General features: G+C 39.0%; 1 protein-coding gene across 9 annotated transcripts in view; it reads left to right on the plus strand.

The window, feature by feature from the left end:
* RUNX1T1 (RUNX1 translocation partner 1) overlaps nucleotides 1–27494 on the plus strand; it is a 114616-nt gene that overhangs the window by 29780 nt on the left and 57342 nt on the right. The window contains exons 1-2 of one of the 9 annotated variants that reach the window (XM_017730409.1): nucleotides 5199–5348; nucleotides 16895–17022. The exons of 4 other annotated variants lie outside the window; for them this stretch is intronic. In XM_017730409.1, coding sequence (XP_017585898.1) covers nucleotides 16977–17022 — 46 coding nt within the window. In that variant the 5' untranslated portion in view covers nucleotides 5199–5348; nucleotides 16895–16976. Of the gene's footprint in view, nucleotides 1–5197; nucleotides 5349–15765; nucleotides 15870–16894; nucleotides 17023–27494 lie in introns of those variants that run through there. 4 more of the 9 variants (XM_017730408.1, XM_017730407.1, XM_017730411.1 and 1 more) reach the window with 4 other exon arrangements.

Below are 27494 nucleotides of genomic sequence, written 5' to 3' on the forward strand. Positions count from 1 at the left end.
AGGAGCAGATATTCTCTTCCAGGCTTCTCCAGGTCACACTAAATGTGTTCTCTCCCTGTTGGTGAGACAGCATCATTGGTGTTTTCTTTCGGAAATATTTTCAAATCAATATCAAATTTTCTAAAGTGCTTGAGTGGTGTCTATGCACAGATGGTGTGGTAATTTTCTTTGAAGTCAAATGATGATAGAAATTAGCAGTCAATTCTAATTTACGTTACCCACATTATGGAAAACATAGTTTTTAATAAAAATGTGAGGCAAAACTTGTTTAGCCTAGATCTAGTGAAAGAAATAGACACCAAGACAGGTACACTTATATGTGAGTTTGTCCATGTGAGTGTTCTTACTAAAATGTATATAGAGAGTAAAAGAGCATGCAGTCATTAGGGCCTGAATGTTGTCCCTCTCATTCTGAGTCAGTTAATTTTTTGTGGAACTGTTCTTTGATGTTAGGTCTTAATGTATATTTTCATTGCTTTAAAACCTGAAATGCACCTGAAATGTCACTGGAATTTCTAAATGTTCAACAAGAATTAATTTTGGGTTTTTTTTTAAATCAAAAAGCAGTAGGCAGTCTAGGCTGTTAAGTCTAATCCACTATCGAGGCTGCCTTTTCTTAACATATGATTTAAAATATGCTTTGGAGTATTGTTGAAATATGGATATAACTTGCAAGTTTTCTTAACTGGAAAGACATGAATGCTTTCTCAATTCCAATGAATTTAATCTAGTACTTAAGGTAACATAATCAGCAGTTTGTGTTAGACAACCAAGAATATTTTCTTCCCACCTTGGTGACTCTTTCAACTGCTCAGTATTTGATTTGTGTAGGTAATCCCAATTAGTCTATGTTTCACAGAGCAGTGTATGTTTTAAATGTCTCATTTGTCTTTTTTCAGAAGTCCAGAAAGCCTTGCCAATAAGGAAATGCTAAGGGAAATGTTTAGCGTTATCTGGCAAATGTTTTGTGTTGCATGCATAAAGAGCTGCTGTTAACAGATAAGCACATATCTTTTTGGAATATTTAAATTCCATCTCCAAGCAAAGAATTAGAAGTTTATAGAGAAGTGCTGTGCCTTTCTTGGATAACTTGAGCCTTTTGTGGTGGTGCAGTAGAACCAAGGGAGGCTAGGTACAATGTCATGAAAAAAGTCGCACTGAGGGTGCAGGCCCAGGTGGGTTGCCATTGCACCAGGAAATCTGAGATACTTGGGCAGCAAGAAATTAGTGAGCTTCTCCTGAAGGTGTTGCCTTTACTGGACTTTGGTTGGACTGAATAAAGTTAACTGAATAAGGTTAAGAAAGCATCCAGAAGTGGTTGTCCCCTGTCCCTTGCATCAGCTCCACAGCTCACACATTAGGTGGGTTTGCCCTGTCAGTGGGATGCCTTAAGAAAACACTAATAGCTTCCAGCTGGGTGGAAAATCAAAACGTTTTGGGGCTGACAAAACTAGTAGATTTGAATTTGAAAGCCCAGCTAATGCCTCTATTTTTATTTACCACTCGCCCATAAAAGATTATTTTCCAATATGTCAGCCTCATTTGGTGGCTACTGGTCTGAAAGTGAAAGTGGAACAAGCAAGCGGGGAAATCTGGACATTAGTGAGTCCGCCCTTTCAAGCTGGTGTGCCACTTTGTGGAATGGCCTTCCCTGAGATTGGGGGGGTCCTAATGACCATTCATCAATGCTCGTTGACTGATCATTGAGTGCCTTCTCATTCAGTTTATCAAGTCTTGCACATAAAAAGTCAGAATAAGCATTATTCAGCTTTGTTAAAGCCAACTAGGAGTAAAATGCTCCATTTGAACCCATTTTGCCCTTGGTTTTTCACTTTGTTAATGCAGTCCTGCTTAAATGAGTGCTTTTATTGGGTCTGTTAGAATATCTGAAACTATTAATTCTCTTGTATTGAATAGCTGGTGGCAGGCCAGAGCAGATGGGGTAGAAAACTATTTGGTTGGGTGTATTGCTTTCAATTAGGATCAATGAGGTTTCAGCTCCTTTGAATTAACTCACTTAATACCCACTGTGTGAAGTCACAATGTATCACAACAGTCTGCTATAAGTAGAGCGGGAAGTTGAGAAGTCCTACAGAAAAGCTTTGAGTTAAATTCTTCGTTCACTGTTAATAGAGAGCTTTCATTAACTACAGATGTGTTTCAGTGGACTTCCAATCCCTGTTATTAAGCTGGGTTTGCACAAAAGGCAATCTCTGTACTTTTAAATGATGGTCATCAGGAATTTCCCTTTTCCATCAGATCCATGTCTTGGCTACCTTATATCATCCTCTGCATAAAAATCTTTTTTCTTCCCCTTCAAATACAAGACTATGGAGACTGGTTTGCCTTCTCTACCTGTTTTCAAAATAAGGACTCCTAGAGGATGATTTAAAATGATTTTGTAAAGCATTTTGAGCGATCATCAAAGAAGGAGCTGGTGCCCACCCAGGATGGTGTAATGTAATGTGTACCATAAAGAAACTGGCCCTAGATTGTCCTGTAGATTTTTCACTCTCTTTGTATCCCTTTCATTTTGGTAGTACTCTGACTCTTGTGATGCAGCAGAACTGTTCTATGTTAAAACCACTGCCTTTCCTTTCTTGGTGGAGAATAAAACTATTTTATAGAATGGGCTGTCCACTTTTGCTTGGCCTGCTAAAATTTTAGATCTGGTGCAAAAACTTTTGGGGCAAGCTTTAGGTGACTGCATTAAAAATGGGGGTGGGGAAAGCAAATAAATATCCACAGATACTTCTTCAGGGAGGACTGCCAAATGGGTTGCTGCCTGCCTCAGTGTATTAAATAATGAGAGGGAAAAACTATTCATGCAGCTGGCTGCTTGAGAAAATGCTGAAGTAGTCTCGGATGCACAGGCATTCTGTTAGCCTCTTCCATGAGCAGACTTCTAGGTGAGAATCTCCAGGGATCCAGGTTTTGTTGACGTGGATCAATTTAAGTGGCAATTACTGTAGTCAGATAACAGCTTAAAAAGGCTTTTTACACACAGAAAAAAGATGCATAATCACACAGCATATGGAAGCTCAATTTTGTGAGCCATGGTCTGTGGATTTACAATGTACTGATATTAAGACCTTCTTTTAAGAGTGAATATTGTTTGGTTTTATTAAAATGCATCATACCTTTGACACGTTACTTTCTACTCTGAAGCTGATTCAGGCTGCATCTATGTTGATGAAAGGTTGCATTTCCAACTGTGAAAATGTTTTTCCTTTCATGTAGAGTACAGCATTACAAAAGAAAAACAACATAGCAAATACAATACTACCTGACTGGTTTTAAATAGTGCATCGAATAATAAAACCAAAAGGACAGTAAAGTCTTTAAAGGCCTTGTTGGCACAGACTTCTCTTGTCTCCGTTTCCCTTGCTTGTTTTTACCCCTCCACTTTTCCTCCCTTCACGAAAGTGGACTGTCATGAAAATGTTTTCAAGTTTTGGTGTTTCTCTTGGGCTCCCTGACACTCAAATATCCATTATAGAGAACTTCATTATGATAGATGTCTGATGAAGATGAAGAAAAGACCTACCTCAAGTAGCAGACACATTAGGTTGCTAGTGCTGGGCTGTTTATTGGGGCAGGGGAGCTGCTCCTTTTCTTCTTGATAGTCTTGGATTTGCTAGTCCTGTGTTTGGAGTTTCTCTCCCATTTTATTTGAAACTTAAGGGTGCTATTTAGATTGTGTTAAAAAGGTACTATGGAAATATCAGTAAATTAAGTGATTCATTTTCTTTAACTGAGAAATATTCATGAGTTCAGTCTGGACACTAGGAGGGACAGTTATTTTCTGCTTAATTTTCCATATGTGTCCTTTTCCTAAACAGATCATTATCAGGCTCTGTGGTAGCTAGAGGAAGGAAGAGGAAGGCCTAAAAGCAGAGTTGTTTGTGTGTAATAGAGGCAGAAGATGGCATAATGCAAAATCAGGGAGTGCATAAATAAGTACACAAGGACAGACCTTACACTGAGAAGATCTGACTGAGAATTGTTGCCTTTCCATAAAGGGTTTGAATGTATAATGCAAAGGCAAAGTCAGAACCAGAACCAGGACCTATGTGCTAGTTACTGGAGAAATGCTCATTACTAAAGGAAGCTTTTGCAAGTGCTGAATGGGAGGAGAGTTTTAAAAAAAGATGATATTTTTCTTGTGCCTGGAATTTTGTGCAAAGATGTATGTGCTACAGAAGGCATGCGAGTCAAGCGTATGTTTCTTCTAAGAGGCAAAGATGTTTTACAAAGGACTAAGGAGGGACTGCTGAGAAGAAAATAGCCAGCTTTAGATAAAGCACTATAACAAAGACTTGTAGTTTTATGTATCATGGTGTCCATTAAAGCTTAATAGGGAAGAGTGAATTGAACCTAGCCAGGCATACCTTATTCATGTGAAGGATAAACATTGAAGGGGTTCACAAAATCAGAAATTGGGAGGACATGATTGTTTAGCTTTTGAAAAAGCTTTACAGGGAAGATTTTGTTTTCATCCCCCATGGATCACTATGCAAGGTAAAGGAGAGTAAGCTGCAAATGTTTGGAACATATCAATGGAAGAATCCCAGGGGGTTAAAAGCACCATAGTAAAATGTAAGTGGTCTGCTTTCTAAGTGTGTTCTATTTTACACATACTACTGTGGATCTGAGAGAGGGAGTGATTTTGATACTCCGTTTCCCATAGTAAAGGAGAATAATAATGTCATAAATGTGGGAAGAGGGGGGGCTCCTGTATATTCTTCTGCACGTTTTGAATTTCTAGCTAAATAAACAAACATAGTCCTATGGAGTGCAAAATTACGGCTGTTAAAATAAAGAATGAATTTGTTTCCATATTTGGAGGAGAGCTGATGCAAAGTGATGCTTTTTCTTTAATTGTTGTCAGCAGAGGAAAGGGTTAACTTTTAAAGAAAAAATGAATAATTCAGTGTTTGGCTTATCACTCTGCATTTTAGTTTCTATTCTTTGGTCATCTGGAACTTGGTGTGAAAGGTAGAGTAAAAGGAGTCAGCTGAGGGGAGCCGGGGTTGTGATAATTTGCACACACATCCCTGTCATTGTTCTGCCTGAAGAGACAGGGCTGGGTTCAAGGCCACATGTGCTCCTGTCATCATTCACATTTCTGCTCCAAGTGCAATACAGAGTGTCAGCTCTCCATCTGTCTTTGCCTGGCAAACGCACGCGCCCAGCATCCTGCCTCCAGCTACGCTGCCACAGCCAGTTCTGATGGCCCTCCTCGCTTCTCTCTGTTCATTCCAGAACAGGAGGCACTGAGCCCTAAATAAGCTTGCTTTTAGGAGAGAGCCATTTACAGTGTGGTATATTTTATCCAAGGATGCCTGGTGAGTCGAAATTATTGCAGCTCTTTCGGTTCTAAATGAGGAAACGCTAATCGTTTTTTGATAGTATATTTTCCCTCTCTTTTTTTTCTTTTCTCTTTTAATATAGAGGGTGATTTGCAAGCTGATACCGGTACAGAGCGATCGCGGATGCTAATTCTGTTGTGTATGTGTTGGGGGGAGGGGAATTTGTGCAAGTGAACTGCTAGAGATGATACTTACAGCAGGACTGGATGTTTCAATGAAAAGGGGTAGAAATAGCAGAAAGTCACCAGCTTTGTGGGTGCAGGGCTCTGCACAGGGGATCATTTTAGCAAAGAGAAATACAGCTTCGGGCTGGCTTTCATGACTGTCAGCTGCACCTTGAATCTGCAAACATTTGATCGTCAGAGATCATTCACAGTGTTTACCCATCAGCTGAAATTATCTCTGTGAAAAGCTGTTTATGTTGGAGAAGTGAGGGAGATTTATAAAACAGATTATTCCAGCCTTGCCCTAAATCATAGTCCGTCACTGTCACCAGGCAAATCACCAAAATACGTTGATTCAAAATAAAACAATTAAAAAATCTGCTGAATTAGAGGAATTGCTGTGGAGCTGGGAGTTACAATAGGTCGGTTTCCTCAGGAAAATATTACTCTTGGATCTTGTGATCACTTGTCTAATTGATAAGTGTTATTGCCAATAAAAACTCTTCTATGCAGGGTGATTTGTTGAGGGGTTTTGTGAGATGCTTGACCACAACTGAGTAGATTGAATTTGGTGTGTTTTGTTTGTGTTTTTTTCCCCCCTTTGGTAAGGACTGGAGAAAGCCATGTGCCTGATTATAACAGCCTGTGTTCTGGATAAAAAAAAAGACAGGGCTAGAGATCCTACAGCTGGCTGGTTCTTGTGGATTATTTGGGTAGGACAGGCAGAAGAGGCTACGCTTGATCACAGAGAGTCTGTACACCTCGCAGATGGTGTTTTGAAACAGTATCTGCCAGTTTACTGCAGCCACAGTTGCATGTAGGTATTGCCAGTTGTTGGAAGAATGTTTTCCTTTTAGGATTTTTGTATACGGTCATACCCTACTGCTGGTATGTTTGCTGATCCCGTGATTGTAACAAGAAAGCGGGCTCTGTTTGCTCAAAGCACAAGGTTAAGAGGATTTATATGGTTGAAATATGGGCAAATTAATTTGCATAGATAACAACTGAGGACTATGAAAGGTCAATTTAACCCTTTAAACATCAAATTTGATTTGCATGCATTGCATTCCTGGGAATGTGGTCTTCATTAGAAATACCATGGTAATTCATTAATTAGGAAAACCGTGCGTTGTGCATAATTTGAATCCACTGATGTTTCCCTTATGTTTGTGTGAAACTCATCTTCTCATGCAGTTTTACTATTTCTGTGTTTTATCAAGATATTTAGGTGTACTAAAATGACACAATCTTATCAGTTTTGATCCTCGTGTGCATTATTTGGGGCTATTGGCAAACTGTTGGAATGCCTAGAGTGGACATTTTTGAAAACCTATTAAGCCTTTGGCATTTAAATTACTTAATCTACCTGCTGGTTAAAATTTCATGCATCTTTAATCAAAATGGCATGTGCTACATTCAAGTATGTATACCCTTATCAATACTCGTTAAGCTTTACCACTAAATAAATCTTTTATTTGCAGCATTCTCCTTAAAGCAGTAGCAAGCAAGAAGTGTGTTTTAATGTCAGCTCTGAGTGTTAGAAAACCTTGCACTTGGATACAGAGAATACACTAACAGCTGTGACTGGGAGCATGTGCCAGAATGGAGATACTTGAACAGATCTGACACTTGGCTATTTTTGACACCCATCTGCACTTTTTTACTCTCCTCTAGGATGAACTGCCTCTCAATCTGTTCACAGCATATTTTAGCCCTTTAATATTGTGGTGTTGTGTTTTTTCAAATGGGCATTATTAGCCATCTGGGGCAGATTTTGTATTTTAAAAGTAAGCACATTATGTACAAGAGATTAAAAGGATGTGTATTTTTATGTGATCTGATATTATGTCAGTGCCTTTTGTGTGTGTGTGAAGTCTTGATTTCAGAACCATCCCTTTAGTGATTCTGACATCTGAAGTCCTTCTTTTGGGGAAAGAACATGAGTTAATAAAGACGGGTTCTGGTCTATGTGTGGTGGTTGCAATTACACAAACTAAATTTGCCCTTCAAAGACGAATTGCTCGTACTGTTATAATTGCGACTGGGCGCTCACCTCCTCGCTCCCCTGTCGGGGCAAAGCGACAGCAGCGGGGCTGGCTAATGAAGCGCTGTAAAAGCCATTCAGACCTCTGTGAAGGCACTGCTGCAACTCTGAGAAAAGTCTCTAGAAAGATAATCCCGTTAACATGCAGCTTGCCATTACCAAGTTAACCATTTTGTCATTCTGTGTAGCGAGCTCTAGCAAGCGTTTATGTCTAAATAATTGTTCCTGGGGGAACAGTGTTCAAATCTAATACCATATACCAGTTTCTCTGATTACTGTGAATGTGGTGGTTGGTTTCTTTTTTTTTTTTTTTAGTAGTTTATTCCGGACTTTATTTATGAAACATTACAAATCTATCAGTCATTTTATAGTACTTTCAAAGAACAGATGTTGGCCTACAAAATGCTTTATTATTGCCCATGGCAGTATTCAGCATGGTTTCCTTAAAAGGACAATCAGTGATCACAGTCATTGTAGCCCAGAAATAATGCTGCTCTTTCAGAAGATGGCCTGGTATTAGGTCAGACCACCCTTTCTTTACTTCTGCTCTCCAGATGTGGCTGCAACTATTTTTTTTTTTAAGTTCATGTTTCAAAAAAAATGGGTTTGTTTTCAAAATCTGGTTTTACTTAAGATATCTCCATCCTGGAGTGCATTTCATAAATTGCCCACATATTTTTCTTAGCAGAGAACTTAACTGGCTGTAATTTTTAACACATGGCCACATCATGTGATATTTTCAAAACATTTGCACATAGCTTTAAGAAGGTCCCGGCAGAAATGATCCATCATCTCACAGCCAGCCCATTTCTTAACAGCATATCTGCATTTTCCATTTAGCAGAGCTATATATTATTAGCTTACATTTTGGGTAGTAAAACAGTGTATTGCTGATTGTAAAACATGGACTTTATTATCTGCTGAAAATTGATTTGGCATTTATAGCCACTGTGTACTAGAGTCGCTTTCTGCTTTTAACATTAGTGCTTGCAAGTGATGATTTGTTTAAAGAACAGAAACAAAATTGCCATGGACATAACTGTTAGTGTCCTAGTAACTGAACATTTGGATTATCCACCTGTTTTTTAAATACATGCGTCTAAATGCTGTTACACAGCAAAAGTGTCCTAACAGTCCATTAACCAACTTGGTCTGTTCTAAGCTGCAGTTGCTATGCTGTTATATTAGGAGGACTCTCTGTCTTACAAAACAAGTTTTCTGCCAAACAGGGAAAATGTGTCTGGAAATACTTAAGTCTGAGTGTTAACTTTGCATCATTATTCCAATCATCCTACATAATGACTTTATCTTCAGGATTCAGCTATAGAGGACTGTGGGTCACTGGGTTCTTCAGATATGTATGGTAGGATTGGGAGGTGACATGTGATGACTTGCTTTTCACAGTATTAAAATTTCTTCGTCTTTTATGGTAGTAATAAATTCCAAAGTCTGCATAACATTATTGCTCTTATTTTCAACCCATGGGGCTGTGAACTGCCTCATGCTACACATGCATGGAAAGTAACTAACACATCATGGAATGCAGATTGTGCTGCAGGAATATATATATATTTCATCAGGGTCCCAAACACTCCTTTCCTGAGAAGAGTGAGTGCTTTATAACTCAGACCCTTAGCTAGAGAACAACCAAGTCCGCTTCTCAGGATAGGTACTTCCTTGGTGTTTAGCACCAATCACACCTATATTAGAAGATTTTGCACTCCACACTCACATATTTAAGGCATGATCGTCACAGCTTGCAAATCAAAGTGATCTGTGTATATACAATTTGAAAAGACAACTTGAATTTTGCATAAAATGAAATTATATGATATGCTAGTTTGAAGTCCAAACAGAGAAACAGGTACATCTAAGAGTAGGGGACATGATACCTGGTCCTTTTCAGGACATGTACACATACCTGTACCAGTTTCTGGTTTGTTGGCTTCATCCTTGTTTCTTCCAAGTGTGTACATCAAGGATAACACTACAAAAAAATCAGCTTCCAGGCCACAAAACAACTTGTGCACTTGAAGGAATAGCTGCCTTCCAAATCCAAAGTGCCATGCCTCTAACCCTCCTCATTCCCGGGTGTATCACTGTTACAGCTTTAAAGTTTCCTGAGCATGTCAAGCTGCATCTGTGCATGGCAGGGTCTCCCTCAGTATTGATAGGGTTAAGCAGCCCAGTGCTGAGATCACACCAATGTCTTTTTGGAGTTGAAGCATTTCTGTGTCTTAAGTTGTTCACACAGTTGGATCTGGTAGGTAATCTCAGAGGAAGCCCAGTGCATATTTAGAAATGTTGGTCTCTTCACAAGTGTAGGCTTACTTTTTGTTCCCAGAAATGTGTCTGGTGTAAAATGGAACATAGAGCCAGCAATGCTGAGGCAAGTAGAGATTAAATTGGGAAAAACATAGGGCACAGCAGTGCTTGGATTTTCACTTACACACAGACACAGTCTAGCCATATTGGCCGACTTGGCAAGGCTTATTTCTTTCAATATCCTGCTATGCTAACTCCATGTTCACGCAGTTCCTCTGTGAAGCTGGTGAAGTCCTTGCCATGTTGTAATATTCTATCTATATTCACTGGCTCAACTCTCCAGGAGCTCAGCCATCTCTGCATCAAGTTGCATTTTTGTGATGTACGTTTGTTCTTTCTGCCTCAATGTACATGAGAGTCACCAGATGAAGAGCAGGACTAGTGCAGGAGCCACTTCCCCCTTGCTGCTGTTGATCTTGTGCCATGTTCGCTCCTTACGTGTTACTTGTTCAGTTCTTGGGTAGGACAAGAGTGTTGGAGATTACTCCCATAAACTGCTAATGGGCAGTAGCTTTCCTCACTGCTAAGGGAATATGTTCCAGACCTGAGCTTGAGCAAGCAGAAGGAGGATTTGAATTTGTGTGTTTCACTTCCAAAGTGAGGCTTCCACTCCAAAGACTTGCAAAAAAATTTCAAAGCTCACTCTTCCATCTCGCCTAGCTGTGTCTTACACAAACCAGTTCTACTTGCCAATCTTCTGAAGATGAGGATATGGACAACTTTTCTGGAGGAGAGAGTAATGCTGTGGATTCCATGTCTCCAAGTTACTGAAGCCCTTGAAAGGCAGGAATTTTCCTGTTGGTGAGATGTAGGCAGTTGCTAGTTAAATATAATTAACTTTATATAATCTTTTTTGTCATGAGCTGTCTGCAACTACCTAATGGGAAGGTGTAGAGAAGATCAATGGAGCCAAATTCTTTTCAAGGTGCATAGTGATAAAGATGAGAGGCAAAAAGCACGAGTAATAGACCATGATAAAACCCAAGTAGATACACGGGAAAAAAATTCTCCACCATAACAATGGTCAGACATTAAAACTGTTTTTTCAGAGAGGTAGTGATATTTTCATTATTGAAGATCCTGTATTGGACAGACCCTTGGCAATTTGATCTAAACTTCACATTCTTTAAGGCAGAAGGGTATAGCCTGTCTCATCTCCTAAGGTCACTTCAGCTTGCATAGTGATTCTTTGTTCTGCTGGATCTGTTACCTGTTCTGGATACCCAGTCTGAGGTGCCTCAGCCCCGTGCTCTGTAGAGGAGAGCAGAGCAGCCCATGGTACTGGCTTCTGTGTTGTGTTTCAGGGGAAATTTCAGCTGTGTTGGGCTTCGGGCACCTAAAGTGATTCATTGAATCTGGTCTGAAACTATTACTTGATCTGTAGCTTTCTGAATGGACTTTGTGTGCTGGTAGAAGAGCAGAATTGTCAGGCTCAGTGCTGGTTGAAAGGGCTGCACCTCCTTCCTCTGGCAGCTTATGGAGCTGTGCTTCCGTATACCTGAGCTGAATTTATTTCTCTGTGCTGGTTTTTTTGTTGTTTTTGTTTGTTTGTTTGTTTTGTTTTGTTTTGTTTTTTCTCTACTAGTAATTTCTTCTTTACTGCAAGTTGTAGGCAGAGTGTGGAAAAGAGCCTCAGTAACCTTTAACTGCAGAACAACTTGAGACAACAAGTTGCTGGAGACCTTGGGATTTGGGAGGAGGCACCTCAACTGAAGGTTCACAGACCTCTTAGTTTAGTCCCTGCGCTGCGGCACACCACCTGTTAGTAATGTTCCTGCAGCTGGTTTAAAGCTGTAGTGTCAGAAGAGCCACTGAACTGATCCAACTTCTAAAAGTCTCCTGCCCAAATTCTTATGCCATAAGCTAGAGCCTTACTTGAGCTTTTTCATTATGTTGCGTAATGAGCTGTAGATTTATTTCTGCTTCTTCTTGCTCTTGGGATCTGGTAATCTTGTGAAAATTTCATGAGGAAAAATTACCTGGTAGGACCCATATGTCTGAATTTATTAAAATTATCCAGCCAGATATTTAGGTTCTAGTGTGGATAAATATTCTGGAGCAATGCCTGCAACCTAACTGTGCTTTTAAACAGGCACAAAGTGTAAGTCAAAGGTGACAGGAAATCTTTCTGAAATTCAAAAGGAAGTACCATCAGCAGTGGACACAGTTATTAAGAGTAGTGCTCATATGGTTCTCATTCCTTACGGACATCCTTTTGGAAGCAGACTGTAACAAGCTCTGCCGTATTTTTGATTGTTGACAATACTGAGCTGACAAAGACCAAAAAAAATGTGGAAAGAGAAGAGTAAAAGGAATTGGTGTTGATCACCTCCTGGAAGAGAAGCTGAGGATTAAGGAAGAAAAACATATTTCAGTAACCCTTCAAGCATACTGCAAATTTGTGCAGATCTGCTGTGGGGTCAGGCCGATATCATTCTTCATTTAAAAGAGGGGGTTGCTATAATGAGCTGAAATTTGAGGAAGTGGCATTTGTGTATGCATAGTTAACTGCAGTGAAGTTTGAAATGATTCAAGAAGAAGGAATACGTTTTGCCTTTCAAAGTCCATTGCCCTTTCTATCTTATCAATACAGCTTTTCTGGGGTTTAAGGCACTACTCTGTCTTCTGTAAGTCATTTGGAAAGCACATCTAAAATTTAACTTTGTACTCTTTCAGTTCTAATGCTTTATTGGAATTTTCTTTATGTGCTTATAATCCTCCAGACCTTGGGAGCCTTCTTGTATATCTCCAGTGCAGATTCCCTGTTTCACTCTGATTCCTCTAGCAATGTTCGGCTCAATGTCTTACTGTCCTCCTGTTTTGAAACCACATCCTGCTAAAGGAGTAATCTCCCAGTTAGGGATACAGGGCCTTTCCCCTTCCTTTTTTCAGCTCTCTCCTTAATACGTGTTTTGTGAGTCATGCAAGCACACATGACTCAAATACTCTTCCTGCCACAAGATTGCAGTTTGGAAAATGTGTGCACTCGCAACATAGGAAAATGCAGTCATAATTTGATTCTTGCTTCTAAACTGTGCATTCCAAATATATTCTGGTGGCCCTTTTAAACCAGAGCAATAAACATGTATAGTCTTGAATTTTCATAGTAGCTGTTTTATAATTCAAATAAATGCCATCTACATAGACTTTCCTATATGTGACTTCCTCATATCATTCCTTGAATTTTTAAGAGAATCTTTTTTTTAAGGGATTTTGCGCCTTGCAGAGCACCAGCCACATCTTTTGTGGTTAGCAAATACAAATTAACATTTATTGTTTAAATTTTATTTTTCCAGTCCATTTCACCACATAATTGTTGATTGTGTAATTATATCTGCTAGATTTGCACACACTTATTTGTATTCTATTTAGGAGAAAGTTTGTCTAACTGAAATTTAGAAGAGGTCATTTTCTGTGACAGTGTTACTGTTTCTACTTTTCTTTGCCTGGAACTGTACTAGGTACACTATTTTGGACATTTTAGACTATAAACACTGCAGTGTACAAAAATGGTCTTTAAAAAACAGGGATATGCAATAATCTCATTCTTTTTCAGAAAGTATTGAGATTTCTATGAGTTTTGAAAGTGAAATCCTGAGTGAAACATAGGACCTTCTAACACAGTAAAGAAAGCGGAAAGATGCTCATTAAAGCAACTGTTGTTATGTTTGTAAAAGAATGGCTGTAATTAGATATCCAACAAGGTCAGATGGCAGTGTCATTTAATAGCTTTGAAAGTCATCAGTTTTCTTCATGGAAACTGGTTTGCAACAGTGTTTACTGCCTCTTGGGATTGGTGTTTTTAGTTTTCATTTTTCCACTGACAGGAGGAAGACAACTAAGTTTCTAGAATTCAGGTGGTCCACGTTGGTTGAGTTCATCCTTCCATGGCACTGTAGGATCTCCTAACTTTAGGGTCCTGAAAGAGAGAGCTTCTGTCAATCTCATCCATATTAGATCTTAGAAGTAATTTAAATTACTTTATTAAAATCAGTATTTGATTATTTTACACTGAGATCAGCATTTGGCTGCATTGCATCATCAGAAATAAAAGCAAAGTCCTTTGCAATTTTTAAAGGGGATCTGTGCAGTAAGGAGTGGATATCTTTCTTTTCTGAATTCCTGTTAGCCAATGTGAGCACTTCATTGTCCCCTTGAAAATGGAGAAGTGAGATGGTGGCCTCTTTGAGAATACTATCGGTAAAAATTTTAAAGCATTTTGAAGAATGCTTATCTTGTTTTGTTAATTTACTTGTATCTCTCTTTACATTATTCTCTAGTTGTAAAAGCAAACATATATTTGGGTTTTCTATATTTATTAAGTGAGTCTGCTGCACAGGAGATGAATCTGTGCATGAAACTTTGATTGAGACCTTGGTATGAAAGCAGAGTCTACAGAGCATGTATAGCAAGTTTGCTCCCAGAAAGCCAGTGTTACAGCCTTTCTTTGCCCTCTTCAGACTTCTCTGCATAGACAGAACCACATCTTGAGTTTGATTTGCATGGTTGCTTGCCAGCTAACCAGCTAGGTTTCTTCCTGTGACATGTCAGTTGGTAGAATAGTAATTTCCAATTACTTTCATTTTGAGGAAGGCAAGTAATGGTACTTAATCTTCAGACACCAGCAGAAACAGAATCCTTTCATTTATGCTGCCTTAAAGGTTTTGCTTCAAACCACTCTTGAGAGTCTGTAAAAGCTCCAAAGGTAAAAATACTACCTAAATTTAAGGTATCGACCTGCATCTCTCTGTAGAGCCACAAGAGGAATTATATACTCTTTCCTCAGATAACTTCTATATTGTCTCAGAAGGAGCTTTGTGGATGCTGCTGAGTAACTTGCTTTTTCTTGAAGGAATACAGAAAATGATGCCTTGATTTCATCCTGACAGCAGCAGATATGATTGCATGGTTTTGTCTGGGGCATTGGTTCAAGACAGTCTTGAAATAATGAGTGTCTATTGCTAATCACCAGGAATGCTTAATAGTTTTGTCACAAGTGTTTTTCTTTTTGGAGGCCGTAAGTGTTTTTGCTGTCTTGCCACACTAGATATAGAATAGATGCCCTGATGAATTACCCAGTGGGGATTCTGTTGCAGAAATTGATGATTACTGAATCAAAATGGTTTCTTTTTTTTTTTTTTTTTGTTTGTTTTGGGGTTTTTTATTTGGTTTTTTGGGGGGTTTTTGTTGTTTGTTTGTTTTGGTTTTGGTTTTTTTTGTCTCCTTTAGTCATTACAGTAAAGCTGCTGGGTTTTAAATATGTCTGCTTACAAGTGTGGGTATGTGCACATTGTTGAATGCAATTGCTGGCTTTTGGAGGGCTTTTTGCCAGAAAATAATATGATGATGCAGATGTTCTGATATTGTTCTTGAAAACAGCTGATGGTGGATCTGATGCTGAAAGCTGATAAGCAGCTAGCATATATCATCATCTTCTGATCCAAACTGGTTCCTTTGGGAGTCAGCTCTACTGTTTCAGTGTGTTGTAATTAAATTGAGTGCTGTTAAGGTGTCAGAAATTACTTTATAACACAGGATAATGGACTTAAGTAGACTTATTTGCACATTGCAAATCATAGTTTAGCAAATTACCCTTAAAGGCTATATATTAAGAAACAAAACAAGTCCCCCAATATTCAGTAGGAAAAGAAAAAGGAAAAAAATTGGTCTGATTTCTGACTCAGTCCTTAAGATATTTTTGCATTAATGCCTTTCTGGACTTAATAGATGGTAGAATAATGCCTGTTGTTTCTGAATAACAGTCATTATTATTATTAAACATGCTTTGCTTGAAAGAAGAAGGTAATTATTTTTTTGTTTTACTTAGGGTTGGACGTGTGGTGGGAAATCTCTGTCAACCAGACCTTTAGCAGTTGGAAAAATACTTCTAATACATGCAACAGATAACTTCTCTATCTAGCTCTTAGAAGGTTTTGAGCAACGTTAATCCCCAGAAAAGCTTGTGTGAGTTGTGAATACTCAGCATCTTGTAGAATTAGACTGTATTTATGAGAAGGCTAATGTTGTTAGGAAAATAATAGATTTACATTCATAGTGAGAGCTGTTTGTAAATCAGCAGGTGTTTTCTAAAATATCAGAAAATGGCAAAATGTTTACTGATGTGATTTCTCTCTGAAAAACAAACCTGTTTAAAAATACTTGAACATTCAAACTTCAAATGCTTAAAGCTGATTTGCTTTTCTTCAGCCATCTCTTGTCTTTCTTTCTTGTGTTTTGAATTCACAGGCTCTTAATTTTCAGTCTTGAGGACCTTATTTTGCATTCTGAAGAGCACTGTAACAGGAAAAGAAAAAGAAAATAATTTTCTTTCAAACCATATATTTCAATAGGCAGTTTATTTCTGTGAATAGATAAGAAAAGTTCAGGTGATACCAGAAAATATGTGCTTTAATTTTGTATGCCTATGCACATACTTTCATACAGAATACTAGATCACATTTCTCTTCAGTAATACAAAACCTGCTTGAGACTGAATTAATAAATGATGCAAAGCAGTATTAAAATTCTCGATGTCTTTTGAATCATACATACAGCTTCAAGCAATTTGTTAGTCATAAAAGCCAAGGAATGTCATTAGAATAATATATATTTTAAAAAATCAAAAATCCTGCAAGCTAATTTGCCTGTGTGCCATTTTCTTACTCTGATTTAAAATTAAATCCTGCCCCTACCCTATAAATGGCTGTTGAACTGTGTACATCTTCTCTGAAAAGATTTCCAGTGTGGTGAAAAAAGGAATTAAGTTCAAAGATCTTTAATCCAGTTTCCTCTGTTTTATTTGATTACTTGGAAAATCTTTCCCTTTGCTGGTGTCCCCCAGTTCTTCATTCATCAATAGTACTGAGGGGGAAATTTGTGCTGTGCTGTTTATACATAATTTAAAACTATTGTGCTAGCTTTAAACCCAAAGTCTTCCTTCATCTATCATTTATCTCATGATGTTATCTTTTGTACTCGGTACCCTTCAGTAAGCACAGCCTGACACGTCTTGTGGCCTTTACCTTCTGCGATAAAAAAGATTGAAAAGATGCTTGGCACCACCTGGTGAAGATGAGGCAGCCCTGGAGAACTGTGCTTCGGGAGCAGGTGACTGATGGTACGAAATGTGCCAGTCTGGGGACACAGCTGAGGGGTTGTAGTGGGGGAGGGGAGGGGAAGAAAGGGGAGGGGAGGGAGGGGAAGAAAAAAAAAAAGAGCAGGAACATTAATACATCTTCCTGAGGTTTGATGGGACATACACTGCCTACTGTTCCATCTGGTGCTTATGATAGCATGGCATATTAGCATGCTGCAAGTTCATAATGTATTCAGGGCGAGAAAACACCACTTGCATACCAATTGAGGCGTCCTCTTTCTCAGAGCTGCTTTTGAATTTCAATGATGTTTATGCCTCCTAAGCCGTGACTGAACGGAGCATTTCCGCTTGTGGAGAAATAACAGCAGTGAAGGGACTCTGGCTCATGTGGCTTTTCTTTCCTCTCTTTTTATTTTTCTCCTTTTTTTCCCAGTTCTTTTCTTCCTGCTCTCTCCTTCCAATTTGTTTTGTTTGGGGAAGCCTGAAGACGGCTTGAGGTTTTTGGACTAGCTAATTACAGAGCTTCTGTTAATATTACATTAAATTCTTTTTAAGGTTGTAGTCTATTGTCTTTTTGCTTATCTCAAAATGCTTAAATGTCTTTTTATGACATTTTGATGAAATTACTCTAAAAGCAGTGTCATGAAACATTTAGAAAATAGCACATTGCAATTCTGCTTTATATTCAGATTTCCTGTATTACTAAATCAAAGAACAAACAATACCCCAAATTCCACATTTCATGGTAAATTATTTTTGCCCTGTGTCTTCAAAGACTTGATTTTCACTTCAAGTGTGCTACATAATAGGAGAAGCATCTGAAGTGGAGCAGGTATGTAAGCCTTTGTGGGAGTGAGGTCTTTTTATCGATTCCTTGCAGGAAATGTACTGATATGTTCATTTTATTTCTCCCTACCCTGTCCTCTTTGAAACTCTGCTGAGATTGACACTTGACTGGAGACAATCTCAAAACTCTGCCATAGACACTCTTGACTGCACATTTTGTTTCTGAACTTGTCAAAGATTGTGATCTCTTTATGGCTCAGCGCTGCGAATCACTCTGCAGCCCTTCTTCCAGTGGGTTTTCAAAGTGTGAAGTTTACACACAGGGTAGGGTATTTGATGTGGGATTTTCAAGTGTCTGGAGTAATACACGAGTGAGTCTTACTGGCTTTGTTGATGACTGAGCTTCTAAACTGCTTCATGTGTTTTGAAAGTCCTACCCCAAAAAGGAGACTAAACTTGCTGCTTGTCGTGGTTTAATCCCAACTGGCAACCAAGTCCCACACAGCTGCTTGCTTGCTCCCCACCAGCGGGATGAGGGGAAGAGAATTGAAAGGATAAAATTGAGAATATTTGTGGGTTGAGATAAGAACAGTTTAATAATTGAAATAAAATAGTAATAATAATTGTAATAATAATAATAGCAATAATAATAGTGATAATTGTAATAAAAGGTAAAATAGCAGAGAGAAATAAAACCCAAGAAACTCAATTGATACAATTGCTCACCACCAACTGGCTGATACCCAGCTAGTCCCCAAGCAGCAGCCTCCCAGCCAACCTTCCTCCCAGTTTTATTGCTAAGCATGACATCACATGGTGTGGGATGTCTCTTGGGTCAATTGGGGTCAGCTGTCCCAGCTGTGTCGTTCCCCTGCCCCCCAGCTCCTTGTGCATCCCCAGCCTGCTCACTGCTGGGAGGGGTGAGAAGCAGAAAGGTCCTGACTCTGTGTAAGCCCCACTCAGCCGTAGCTAAAACATTCCTGTGTTACCTACACTTGTTTCCAGCACAAATCCAAAACACAGTCCTACATTAGCTGCTAAGAAGAAAATTAGCTCTACCCCAGCACACTGCTTGAACAGGGAAGAATATTAAAACAGCATCTCTAGTACAAACCCACTTAATTAATGCATTTCGTATCTAGTCCTCTACCTGCACAGCTGGACTCTTGCTGCTGCTGACTGTGGTTTGAGGCTTTAGCTTAATCTTTAATGCATATGCCTGTCATGCTAATACAACTTTAATAAAAATGTACTAGGTAGCACTTTGAACTCCTTCGCTCTAATTTAGTATTAATCCATTTGATTACTAGAAAAGAAAAGATCTTGCTCTAATTCTGATCCATTCTTTCAAATACATACAGCCATGGCTTTTATAAATATATATTTTCAGACATTAATTTTACTATTCTTGCATAGATAAGAAACAAAAAATGCAATACTCATAGTGACAAAGAATAAATTTACTTCCTTTGTTTTACTATCTGTTGTCTGATGGCTTAAGAACATGCTTTGTTTACTGATAGTGCAGTTAGACCTAGATATTAAAGCCTTAGCTTAAATGGTAATTCCCCCCCCCCCGCCCCCTTAATATATTCAGGAAGACTAATGTTACTGAATAGGAATGTGGAGGAGATAGTGTGGGTTATTCAAGCAAGTTTAGTCAGCACTTACAAGGTTCTTGAAATGTTTCTTGATGTCCTACAGAACTGTTAACATCTGCATGGCTTGTGAGAAGAGCCACATTTATTGCAGCTGTATGCTAGCTAGAATGCAAAAGAAAAAGGGGGGATCAGAGTTAAGAATGAAGCAGCTGGCTTTTCGTACAGAGATTTATAATTTTACTCTCATTACAGACTGACAGTAAACTACTTGGACTCTTTCGAATCTGCTTCTTTGAGATGGCAGGTTGAAGGCTTGGGAATTTAGCTGCCAGTAGATGCAGTCCAACAAAATATACACAGTTTAAAAGAAAACAAAGCTTTTACATAAATAATCACAAATGGAAGTTCAGCCTTTTGAGGAGCTGTTTGTTCCAGTATGACATAACATGATGTAGAGCATGTGTTTAAAGTGTACATTTGAGATGGTTTTAAAAAAAAAAAAAAAAGACAAAGATTGTTTTAAATATTAGAGGGGAGCAATAGACAGAAGGCTGCTGGTTCCCTGCAGAACCAATGAGTCCGTACAGCTTCTTGTCCCTGTTCTTGCAAGGGTTCGGGGTTTCTGGAGGAAAGGTCCCACAATCCCACGTCTGGCTGAACAATGTAATAGTATCTCAGTGTGTTTGTTTTACCTCTTCTTCTCTCTTTTTGTGCTAGAAGAGAAAGTGAGAGAAGAACAAGCAGTACCAGAGTCCCATTTTCTATTTCACTCCTTCCTGTAAAAAAATCACATACATGTTTCCAGAATCAAGGGTGTTTGTCCAAGTTTGGTACCCTCCTTCCCCATTTATTTCTCAATTGTTGAGATAGATTTAAACATAAGCTAGGTCAATATTTGTTAGTTGTCAATATCTTTCTTCAGTTTCAGTTAAGATCAAAGTTTTTTTATAGTTTTGTTTTCTTATTTATTTGATATGAATGAAAACTGATAATGTCTTTTGTTTCCTCTGGTTAATGTAGCTTGGGATGCTTCTTCTTGCCTTTTTTCCCTGCGCATTTTAAGTGAATCTATTCTGGTTTTGCTCAGTTAATTTCTTTACAACCTGCCCAAGTCTTTCACAGTCGGAGTGCCAGAATCTGTTTTTGTGTCTCCTGCTGTTTCTTAACAACCTCAGCAACTGAGGAGGCTGCATGTCTATACTCCTGTTCTTTATTACTCTCCTTAAATGGTGCTTCTGAATAGTTTTCTCATATTTTCTGAACCAAACCTATTGCTTGTTCATTTGTTGCAATAGCGCAGTTACCCATCAAGAAACAGGGCCAAGAAGGACCACTGAGGTGCAGAACATCCTGTTGTCATTTTAAGGAGTTCATTGGGGTATCTTTATCTACTCACAAGTTTCTGCTGTCCGTACTGTGTTCTACAGCAGATAACCTGATAACTCTGATAACCTGCTATGACTTTTATCTCTCCTGTCTAGCCTTAGACTTTTCACTGTTACACTCATCATTATTTATTGTAGTATGGGGCATTATAAGAGCTCTAACGTATGATTGCTGCCTCCTTTCCATTCTCCTGACACCAGAGCACAGACAAAAGCAAATTTTTTAGCATCTGATTCATCAGTGTTCACCACCTCATACCTTCTTTTAGTTTCTGAAAGTTTATTTCTGCTTGGTGTTTTGGAAACACATTTTATCTTAATTTTGTGCAGATTGTTGGCACTGAACAGAATTGTGTGCAAACCCAAGTAACTCTGTAAGTCAGGGCTCATAATCACCTTTGAAAATGACCTGTTAAGTTTCTAATAGGTCATTTGTATGCACAGTTACTGAAGCTACTTGCAATAATTATGGAAAAGATAATGGCTAGGAACTCATTTGGGGACAGTTATTCTTGTTAACTGTTTAGTATTTCATCCAGGTATACCTATTTCCCCATTTTTAAATTTTCCTTTCATAATTGCAGAGTTTGCCATGGATAGTTGTTGCAGTTCAGCAGTTCTCCATTTCTTCATATCCAAGCAGTTTAAAGCTTACCAGACAAGTACTGATATGTTTTACATCTTCTATTCCAAGAAGACCATAAAGAAATAGGTTTTCACAGGAGATGCCCATGTGGTCACTCTCTATGCTTTTGAATTGTACCTGTCCTTGGGATTTAGCTTTCTTAACACATATGTGGTGCTGAAAGGATGTTTATAAAGATCTGTGTGAGCCTTTATTTCTTACCTGCTTGCCATTCGATCTCTCTGATTGATTATAGGTGTGAGGGAAATACCAGGTTTTGTTTGGTTCTCTGTGTTTTGGTGCAAAAAAGAAATGGTGTTAAATTGTGTTGGGGTATGTTCAAGTTCATGCCATCATCACATGGCTATAGTTGTGTGTGCACAATCCAGGTTTCTATGCCTAGATATAGTGTGAGTTGTAGGCATGACATCGCCTATTGTGTTGCTTGCTGCAATTCCACTTTTGGAATATTTCACATAGGAAGCTATCCCCAAAGCAGGGGAAGGTGAGGGGGAGGTGTAATTGGGGGCAGGGGGGTAGCATCTAACTTGTTTGGCTGGGGTGAGAGATGACAATAGGAGGCAGTGAAAAAGGTCTTTTGTTGCAACCAGGGCACTCTATTTGCTCTTTTGAGAAAGAAATTACTATAGCTGAATTTTAGAGACAACTACTTAATATTCTGTTGGTACCGTGGGCACAGAATAGTACATACTGATGTGTACACACACACAGAGTACCACAGGCTCTCCTTTATATCACGTGGCTGAAGATACTGGAAAGAACTTTTCTTAAAGCGTCTCCCTTTGGCTTCCTGAGCATCTTGCCGTTTGAGTATTCGGTCGGGGCAGGGTTTTTTCCCGGTGGCGCGGCACAATGCCGGCTCCCTCTAGTGGTCTCACTCGCCCGTGGACGTTCCCGGCGGCGCCTGGGCTCTGCCCGGGGTTCCCGGTGCTCCCTCGGTGCGTCCGGCCAGAGGCGCCCTCTGCCCCGCCGCAGGGTTTCCGTCCTGCTGGGGAATAGTCTTCCTTTTCTCATAAAAATGGCCTCTCTACTGGTTAATCCATCACTCAGGGACACAAAATATATATGCCCAAGTAGGCCCAAAGCCAAATGTAGGGTGTTTCCATAGCACAGAGAGAGTTAAATCTACATTTCATAGATTTTTTTCATGTACAAGGAAATGTAACCGTATCAGAAAGGGTTAAGTGCATCCACGTTGAACATTCAGAGTTCAAATGCATCAGACTTCTTTACCTTGTCAATATTTTGGTTGCACTCATATCATTGAGTGGTTTCTCTTTTGTGTCTGACTTCTCGCCCTGCAGTTTCCCCTCCATTTAACACTCCCTTCAGAGTAATTGAAGGATCTTCCCCTCTTCCAGTTTTCTAAGTCTGAATGTTTAAAAAAGAAACATAAAAAAAAATCACAGTAAGTATTTTTATACACAATACCAAGTAAGTAAAACTTGGTCACATATGTGTAGAAGTGTGTGTGCACATACACACACGGGCACACACATACATGTATGTACAGAAGAAAGCCATGGAAGCTGCACTGATGCACAAAGGTCAATATTGCTGTGTTGAAGTAGGGGATTTAGGTGGTTTGATGAAAATGATGTTCTATAAATATAAAAACATTTTTAATATATTTGTTGAGGAAAAAAAATCCCAAAACTTTTAATTTGAATCTACTGGGCTTGAAATGAACTATGTGTTGTACAACTGTCATCAGTCATGGCAATGCTATGATACCTGAAATTGTTTTAAAAATTTGCATATATTTTCTGTGGTTTCTCTAATAATTGCTGATTTTTCTTTCAGTTCAGGCTTCAGCTGATATTTAAAACTCAAAACATTGGGATGATGCTTCAAAAGAAGGAAGTTTTAAGCTTTATTATGCAAGACTAAGACTGCTGTGATGCTTTAAGGTCTAGAAACATTGCGTGTAATTGTATACCCCATGGGTGGTCTCATTACTTTACCTAAAGCTGATTTCAGTGTCTATAGTTAAGCACGTATTTCTGAGTGTTTCTGGGGCTGGAGGCTGCCTGCAAGGCTAACCCAGCATCTCTCTTTCTGAGTGAGATCCCCTGATTGCTGCGCCAATATGAATTTGTGTGAATTCACTGGCTTCAGAAAGGGGTTGAATCTGGTTTTATACTTGTTAGTCTTAAACGACATTTATAAATTCCTTCCTTTCCCTCTTCCTTTATTTGCGTATACTATTTCACATTCACTTTTAAGAGTGCATGTGATATGTTAGGCCAGATGATTCAAACCATAGTTTTGGATTTGCTAATGGTAGTATTTGCGTTGCTTGGGAGCTTATTTGTCAGTAAGTACTATTGCCTCATCTAAGAAGATACTGGGGTCCTTATTTCTTGTGAAGTTTTTGAGGCTCTCTTTCCCCCTTCTCACCTCCCCACTGCTGCACTCAGGTGTGATCCAGTGCCCAAAATAAGAGACAGTTGGTGTGACATGCAGCACTGAGGAAGAGCTGACTCGTAACTAATAATGAGTATTTTCTCACACTCTGTCTAGACAGTCAGTCATGTAAATACAAGATGTCTTTAATGGCATCATCTGATGATGTGAAATGAAGGTCTTCCAAAGTGTGTATTTCTACAAATGCTGAAGTACTGATGAGTATAATAAGTTGCACTATGGAAGATTGTCAGTGTATAATACTGAGATGGAGGAAAGCCTATAGTTTCACTTTTATCTTTCTGGTAGTGGCAGTAGGTAACAATGCCAGCACCTGCACAAGGGTTTCTGGGGGGAAATATGCTTCATTATATATTTTTGTTGGTTGATGAATACCTGTCTTGAGGGGCTGAAAGAAGCCAAAGAGTTACTATGCCTGGTCACTGAGGACCACCGGTTGTTGTGTACAGCAGCCACACTGTTGAGAGCAGTCTGAATGCTTCTGGTTCTCATGAGGCAAAGAACCTAGATCTATATGGGGATGTTTATGCCTGATTTAGCAGCCACAGAGATTAAAAAATTAGAGACTCTAACTCTTTAGTGATTATATGGGACATTTAGTCTGCTAATTTAGCTGTCTGTGTAAAATAGTAGGTATAAGCAGACTTCCTCAGACTGTTCTGGTACTTGGTGAAGAGGGAGTTTGGCTTCCTCTGCTTTCAGTATTATGGGTAAGGTCTTGCTCCCCAGACCTGCACATCTAGTCTAATGTTACAGACTTTTCACTGTTTGAAATATCACTTGGAGGAACTGAGTTTTTGGATTGGTAAAATGGTGCAGTCTGGTAGAGCAGGGGTTTAGGACCTTGATCCACAAGGTGGGGGGTAGCCTGTTGCAGGCTGGCCAGCACCACTCCACATCTTACAGGGTCTTGACTTGTCCATGACAAATTACACATTTTAAAATCAAGCCAAAAAAAAAGCCAGAAGTATACCCATTATCTTTTTGGTAGTCCCTGTGTCATCTTTTCAGATGTATAACCATGGAAAATATCACCTCCTACACCCACATTTGATTCTTTTTGAGCCTAAAGGACTTCTGGCATGTTATATAAATATAAGCAATGCCTCTTAAAAGTACAGCTGTAGTATCTTTTTTCTTTTTGGCAGAGGAATTGATCGCCTAAAGTTTCCCTGAATTTAAATAAATTGCTTTAGATTACTTAGTGTAGTCTATATTGGAGACTTCAGTTCCAGCTAAATCTAATGAAATATGGTATCAGTATTCTCTTAGGACTTTTCTAAAATGAGTACAGCTATTCTTTACACTTTGTATGAGGGCATTAAAAATAAAGAAGTTTATCATTATTTTGCTTCAGACTTCTAGCTTTGTGTAACAAACAGTGGTTTCAAACTGAGAATATGTTTAGACTGGTTATTAGGAAGAAGTTCCTTACTGTGAGGATGATTAGGCATTGGAACAGGTTGCCCAGAGAATCTGTGGGTGTCTCATCCTTGAAAGTGTTCAAGGCCAGGTTGCATGAGGCTCTGAGCAACCTGGTTTAGTGAAAGGTGTGCCTGTCCATGGAAGGGGGGCTAGAACAGGATGATCTTGAAGGTCCCCTTCCAACCCAAGCCTTTCTACGATTCTGTGATTTACTGTTAATTTAGGACTGGACAAACTTTGGATTAAAAACATAAATATGTTTCTGGAGACCAAATTATGAAATTTCAGTTGATGCTGGGAGAGAAAATCTTCTTACTTCTGGTGGGCAGGTGCTGTGTGGGGTTGAGTATATAAGAGCATGCAAACAATACCAGTTTGATTCTGATGGCATTTGTGTTTCTTAGATATCAGTCTAAGACAGTAGTTTGTCAAATAGCATGTAATCCTGGCAAGGATTCCAGGACATTCCAGGGACAGAAAGTGCAGAAAGGAAACGAGTTACTGGTCCAGGAAGCCTTTGGGAAAGTGCATCTGAAAGCGTGCTGGAGATTCCCTCTGTACAAGTAAAGGGATGGACTGTTAATGTAGAGAGGTGGTCTCCTCTGCAGCTTGTTGGGGAGGCTGGGGCATGAGTTTGGCCAGTGGTTGCTCTGGCTGTTCTTCAGTTGTTCATGCCAGAGGCAGAGAGTGCCACTTTGTCAATTCACTTGAGCCTCAGTGTTCAGTGAACTGGGTTTGGAATAGCAGTAATACTTCCTGTGACATGAAACACAAGAGTACCACTCAAAACACACAGTTCTTAGTTGGATAGCTTGTCAACAAAAAGAAAAGATCTAGGAAACAACATAAACAGGAAAATAGTATTTCAATACTGATTATGGGACTGTTTGCTTATTAACTGCATTAGTTCATACACAGAGGAATTCTCATGATGTTTGGTGGGATATTTAGAAGAAATCCACATTGTTTTCAGCTTCATTACAGCCGAACTGTTGTGTATTCAGCCATGACAAAGGAACTTGTAGACTTTGTTTTCTGGGGGCTTATGGAAACTCAGGGCAGCTGCCACAGTTTGGCCCTTATTTTGCTTGTCTGTTCTTGCTAAGTTTCATAAACCATTGTGGTGGTAGCAGGTCTAGATTTAGAATGTATTCTTCTTCCCTGCATTCAAGCAATTATACATGGTAAAATTTGCAAAGCCAGAAAGGGTGAAGGAGAAAAGAGGCGTTTAAAAAAAGGTGCAATTCTGACATGAGTCAGTTTTTATTAAATAACTGAAAGTGAATTTATGATAGTTTTGAAACTGTCAAAACATGTCAGATTGTTAAATGAGAGGGAAAAGTTTATTTTTCTACTTTCCCCCCCTCTTTAAAAAGGAAATTATATGGTAAGACAAGTTCATTTCTTTCAGGAGAAAATAATATGTCCAAGCAAAGCAAGCCACAACATTTTTTTCTTAATTCTGAGATTGAACTCATGCATTGCTTATTTTATAATATGTGTAATTATCTGGCCTTCAGCTGCTAAGCCATGAGTGTGGGACCAAGTTTATTTGCCAGTCAGAACCTCTCACTGTAGAGAACGGAAATCAAAGAGAATGCTTCTGCATTTGTGGTTCATTGTCATGATGTTAGGACCAGTCAAGGTACCACTGAGGACAAAGAACATGGCATAAAGCATTTTCACTATTTACCTGCTTTACATCATCCAGAAGCTCTACCAAAACCGGGAGACAGTAGCACAAAAATCCCTTTCAGCTTTTGGGAGACAGAGGAGATTGTATTATGCTCAAGGCTTTTTTTAGCACAGCTGAAGAAAACTCTTATAACTTGGCCTCAGATAACTTCAGTGAACTCCCAGGATACAGAATTTCTTCTAGCTATTGCATATTAAATGAGCATAAATGGGTAAATTGAGTGTGCTTTCATTTATTCTGAAGAATAGCTGGTGATAGGAATTGTTCAACTATCTGAGCAGAGGAGAATGAAGATAAGACTGCAGCAAAATTGTGATATTGCTCTTGCAAAAGGGTGATCTTCAGTATGTGAGCTTCATACCCAGCATGCTAAAGAAGCAGCGAAATGTTATGTCATCTGAAAACTTTGCTGTGCTTATCCATCAGTCACTTTGCACACACTCTCTGATTCCTGGTGGATAAATCTTGCAGAGGTAATGTTCTCTGACAAAAGACGGAGTCTGAGCTGATTTCTGATACTGCATTCC

Source organism: Corvus brachyrhynchos, unplaced genomic scaffold, assembly GCF_000691975.1.
Source record: "Corvus brachyrhynchos isolate BGI_N302 unplaced genomic scaffold, ASM69197v1 scaffold302, whole genome shotgun sequence".
NCBI lineage: Eukaryota > Metazoa > Chordata > Aves > Passeriformes > Corvidae > Corvus > Corvus brachyrhynchos.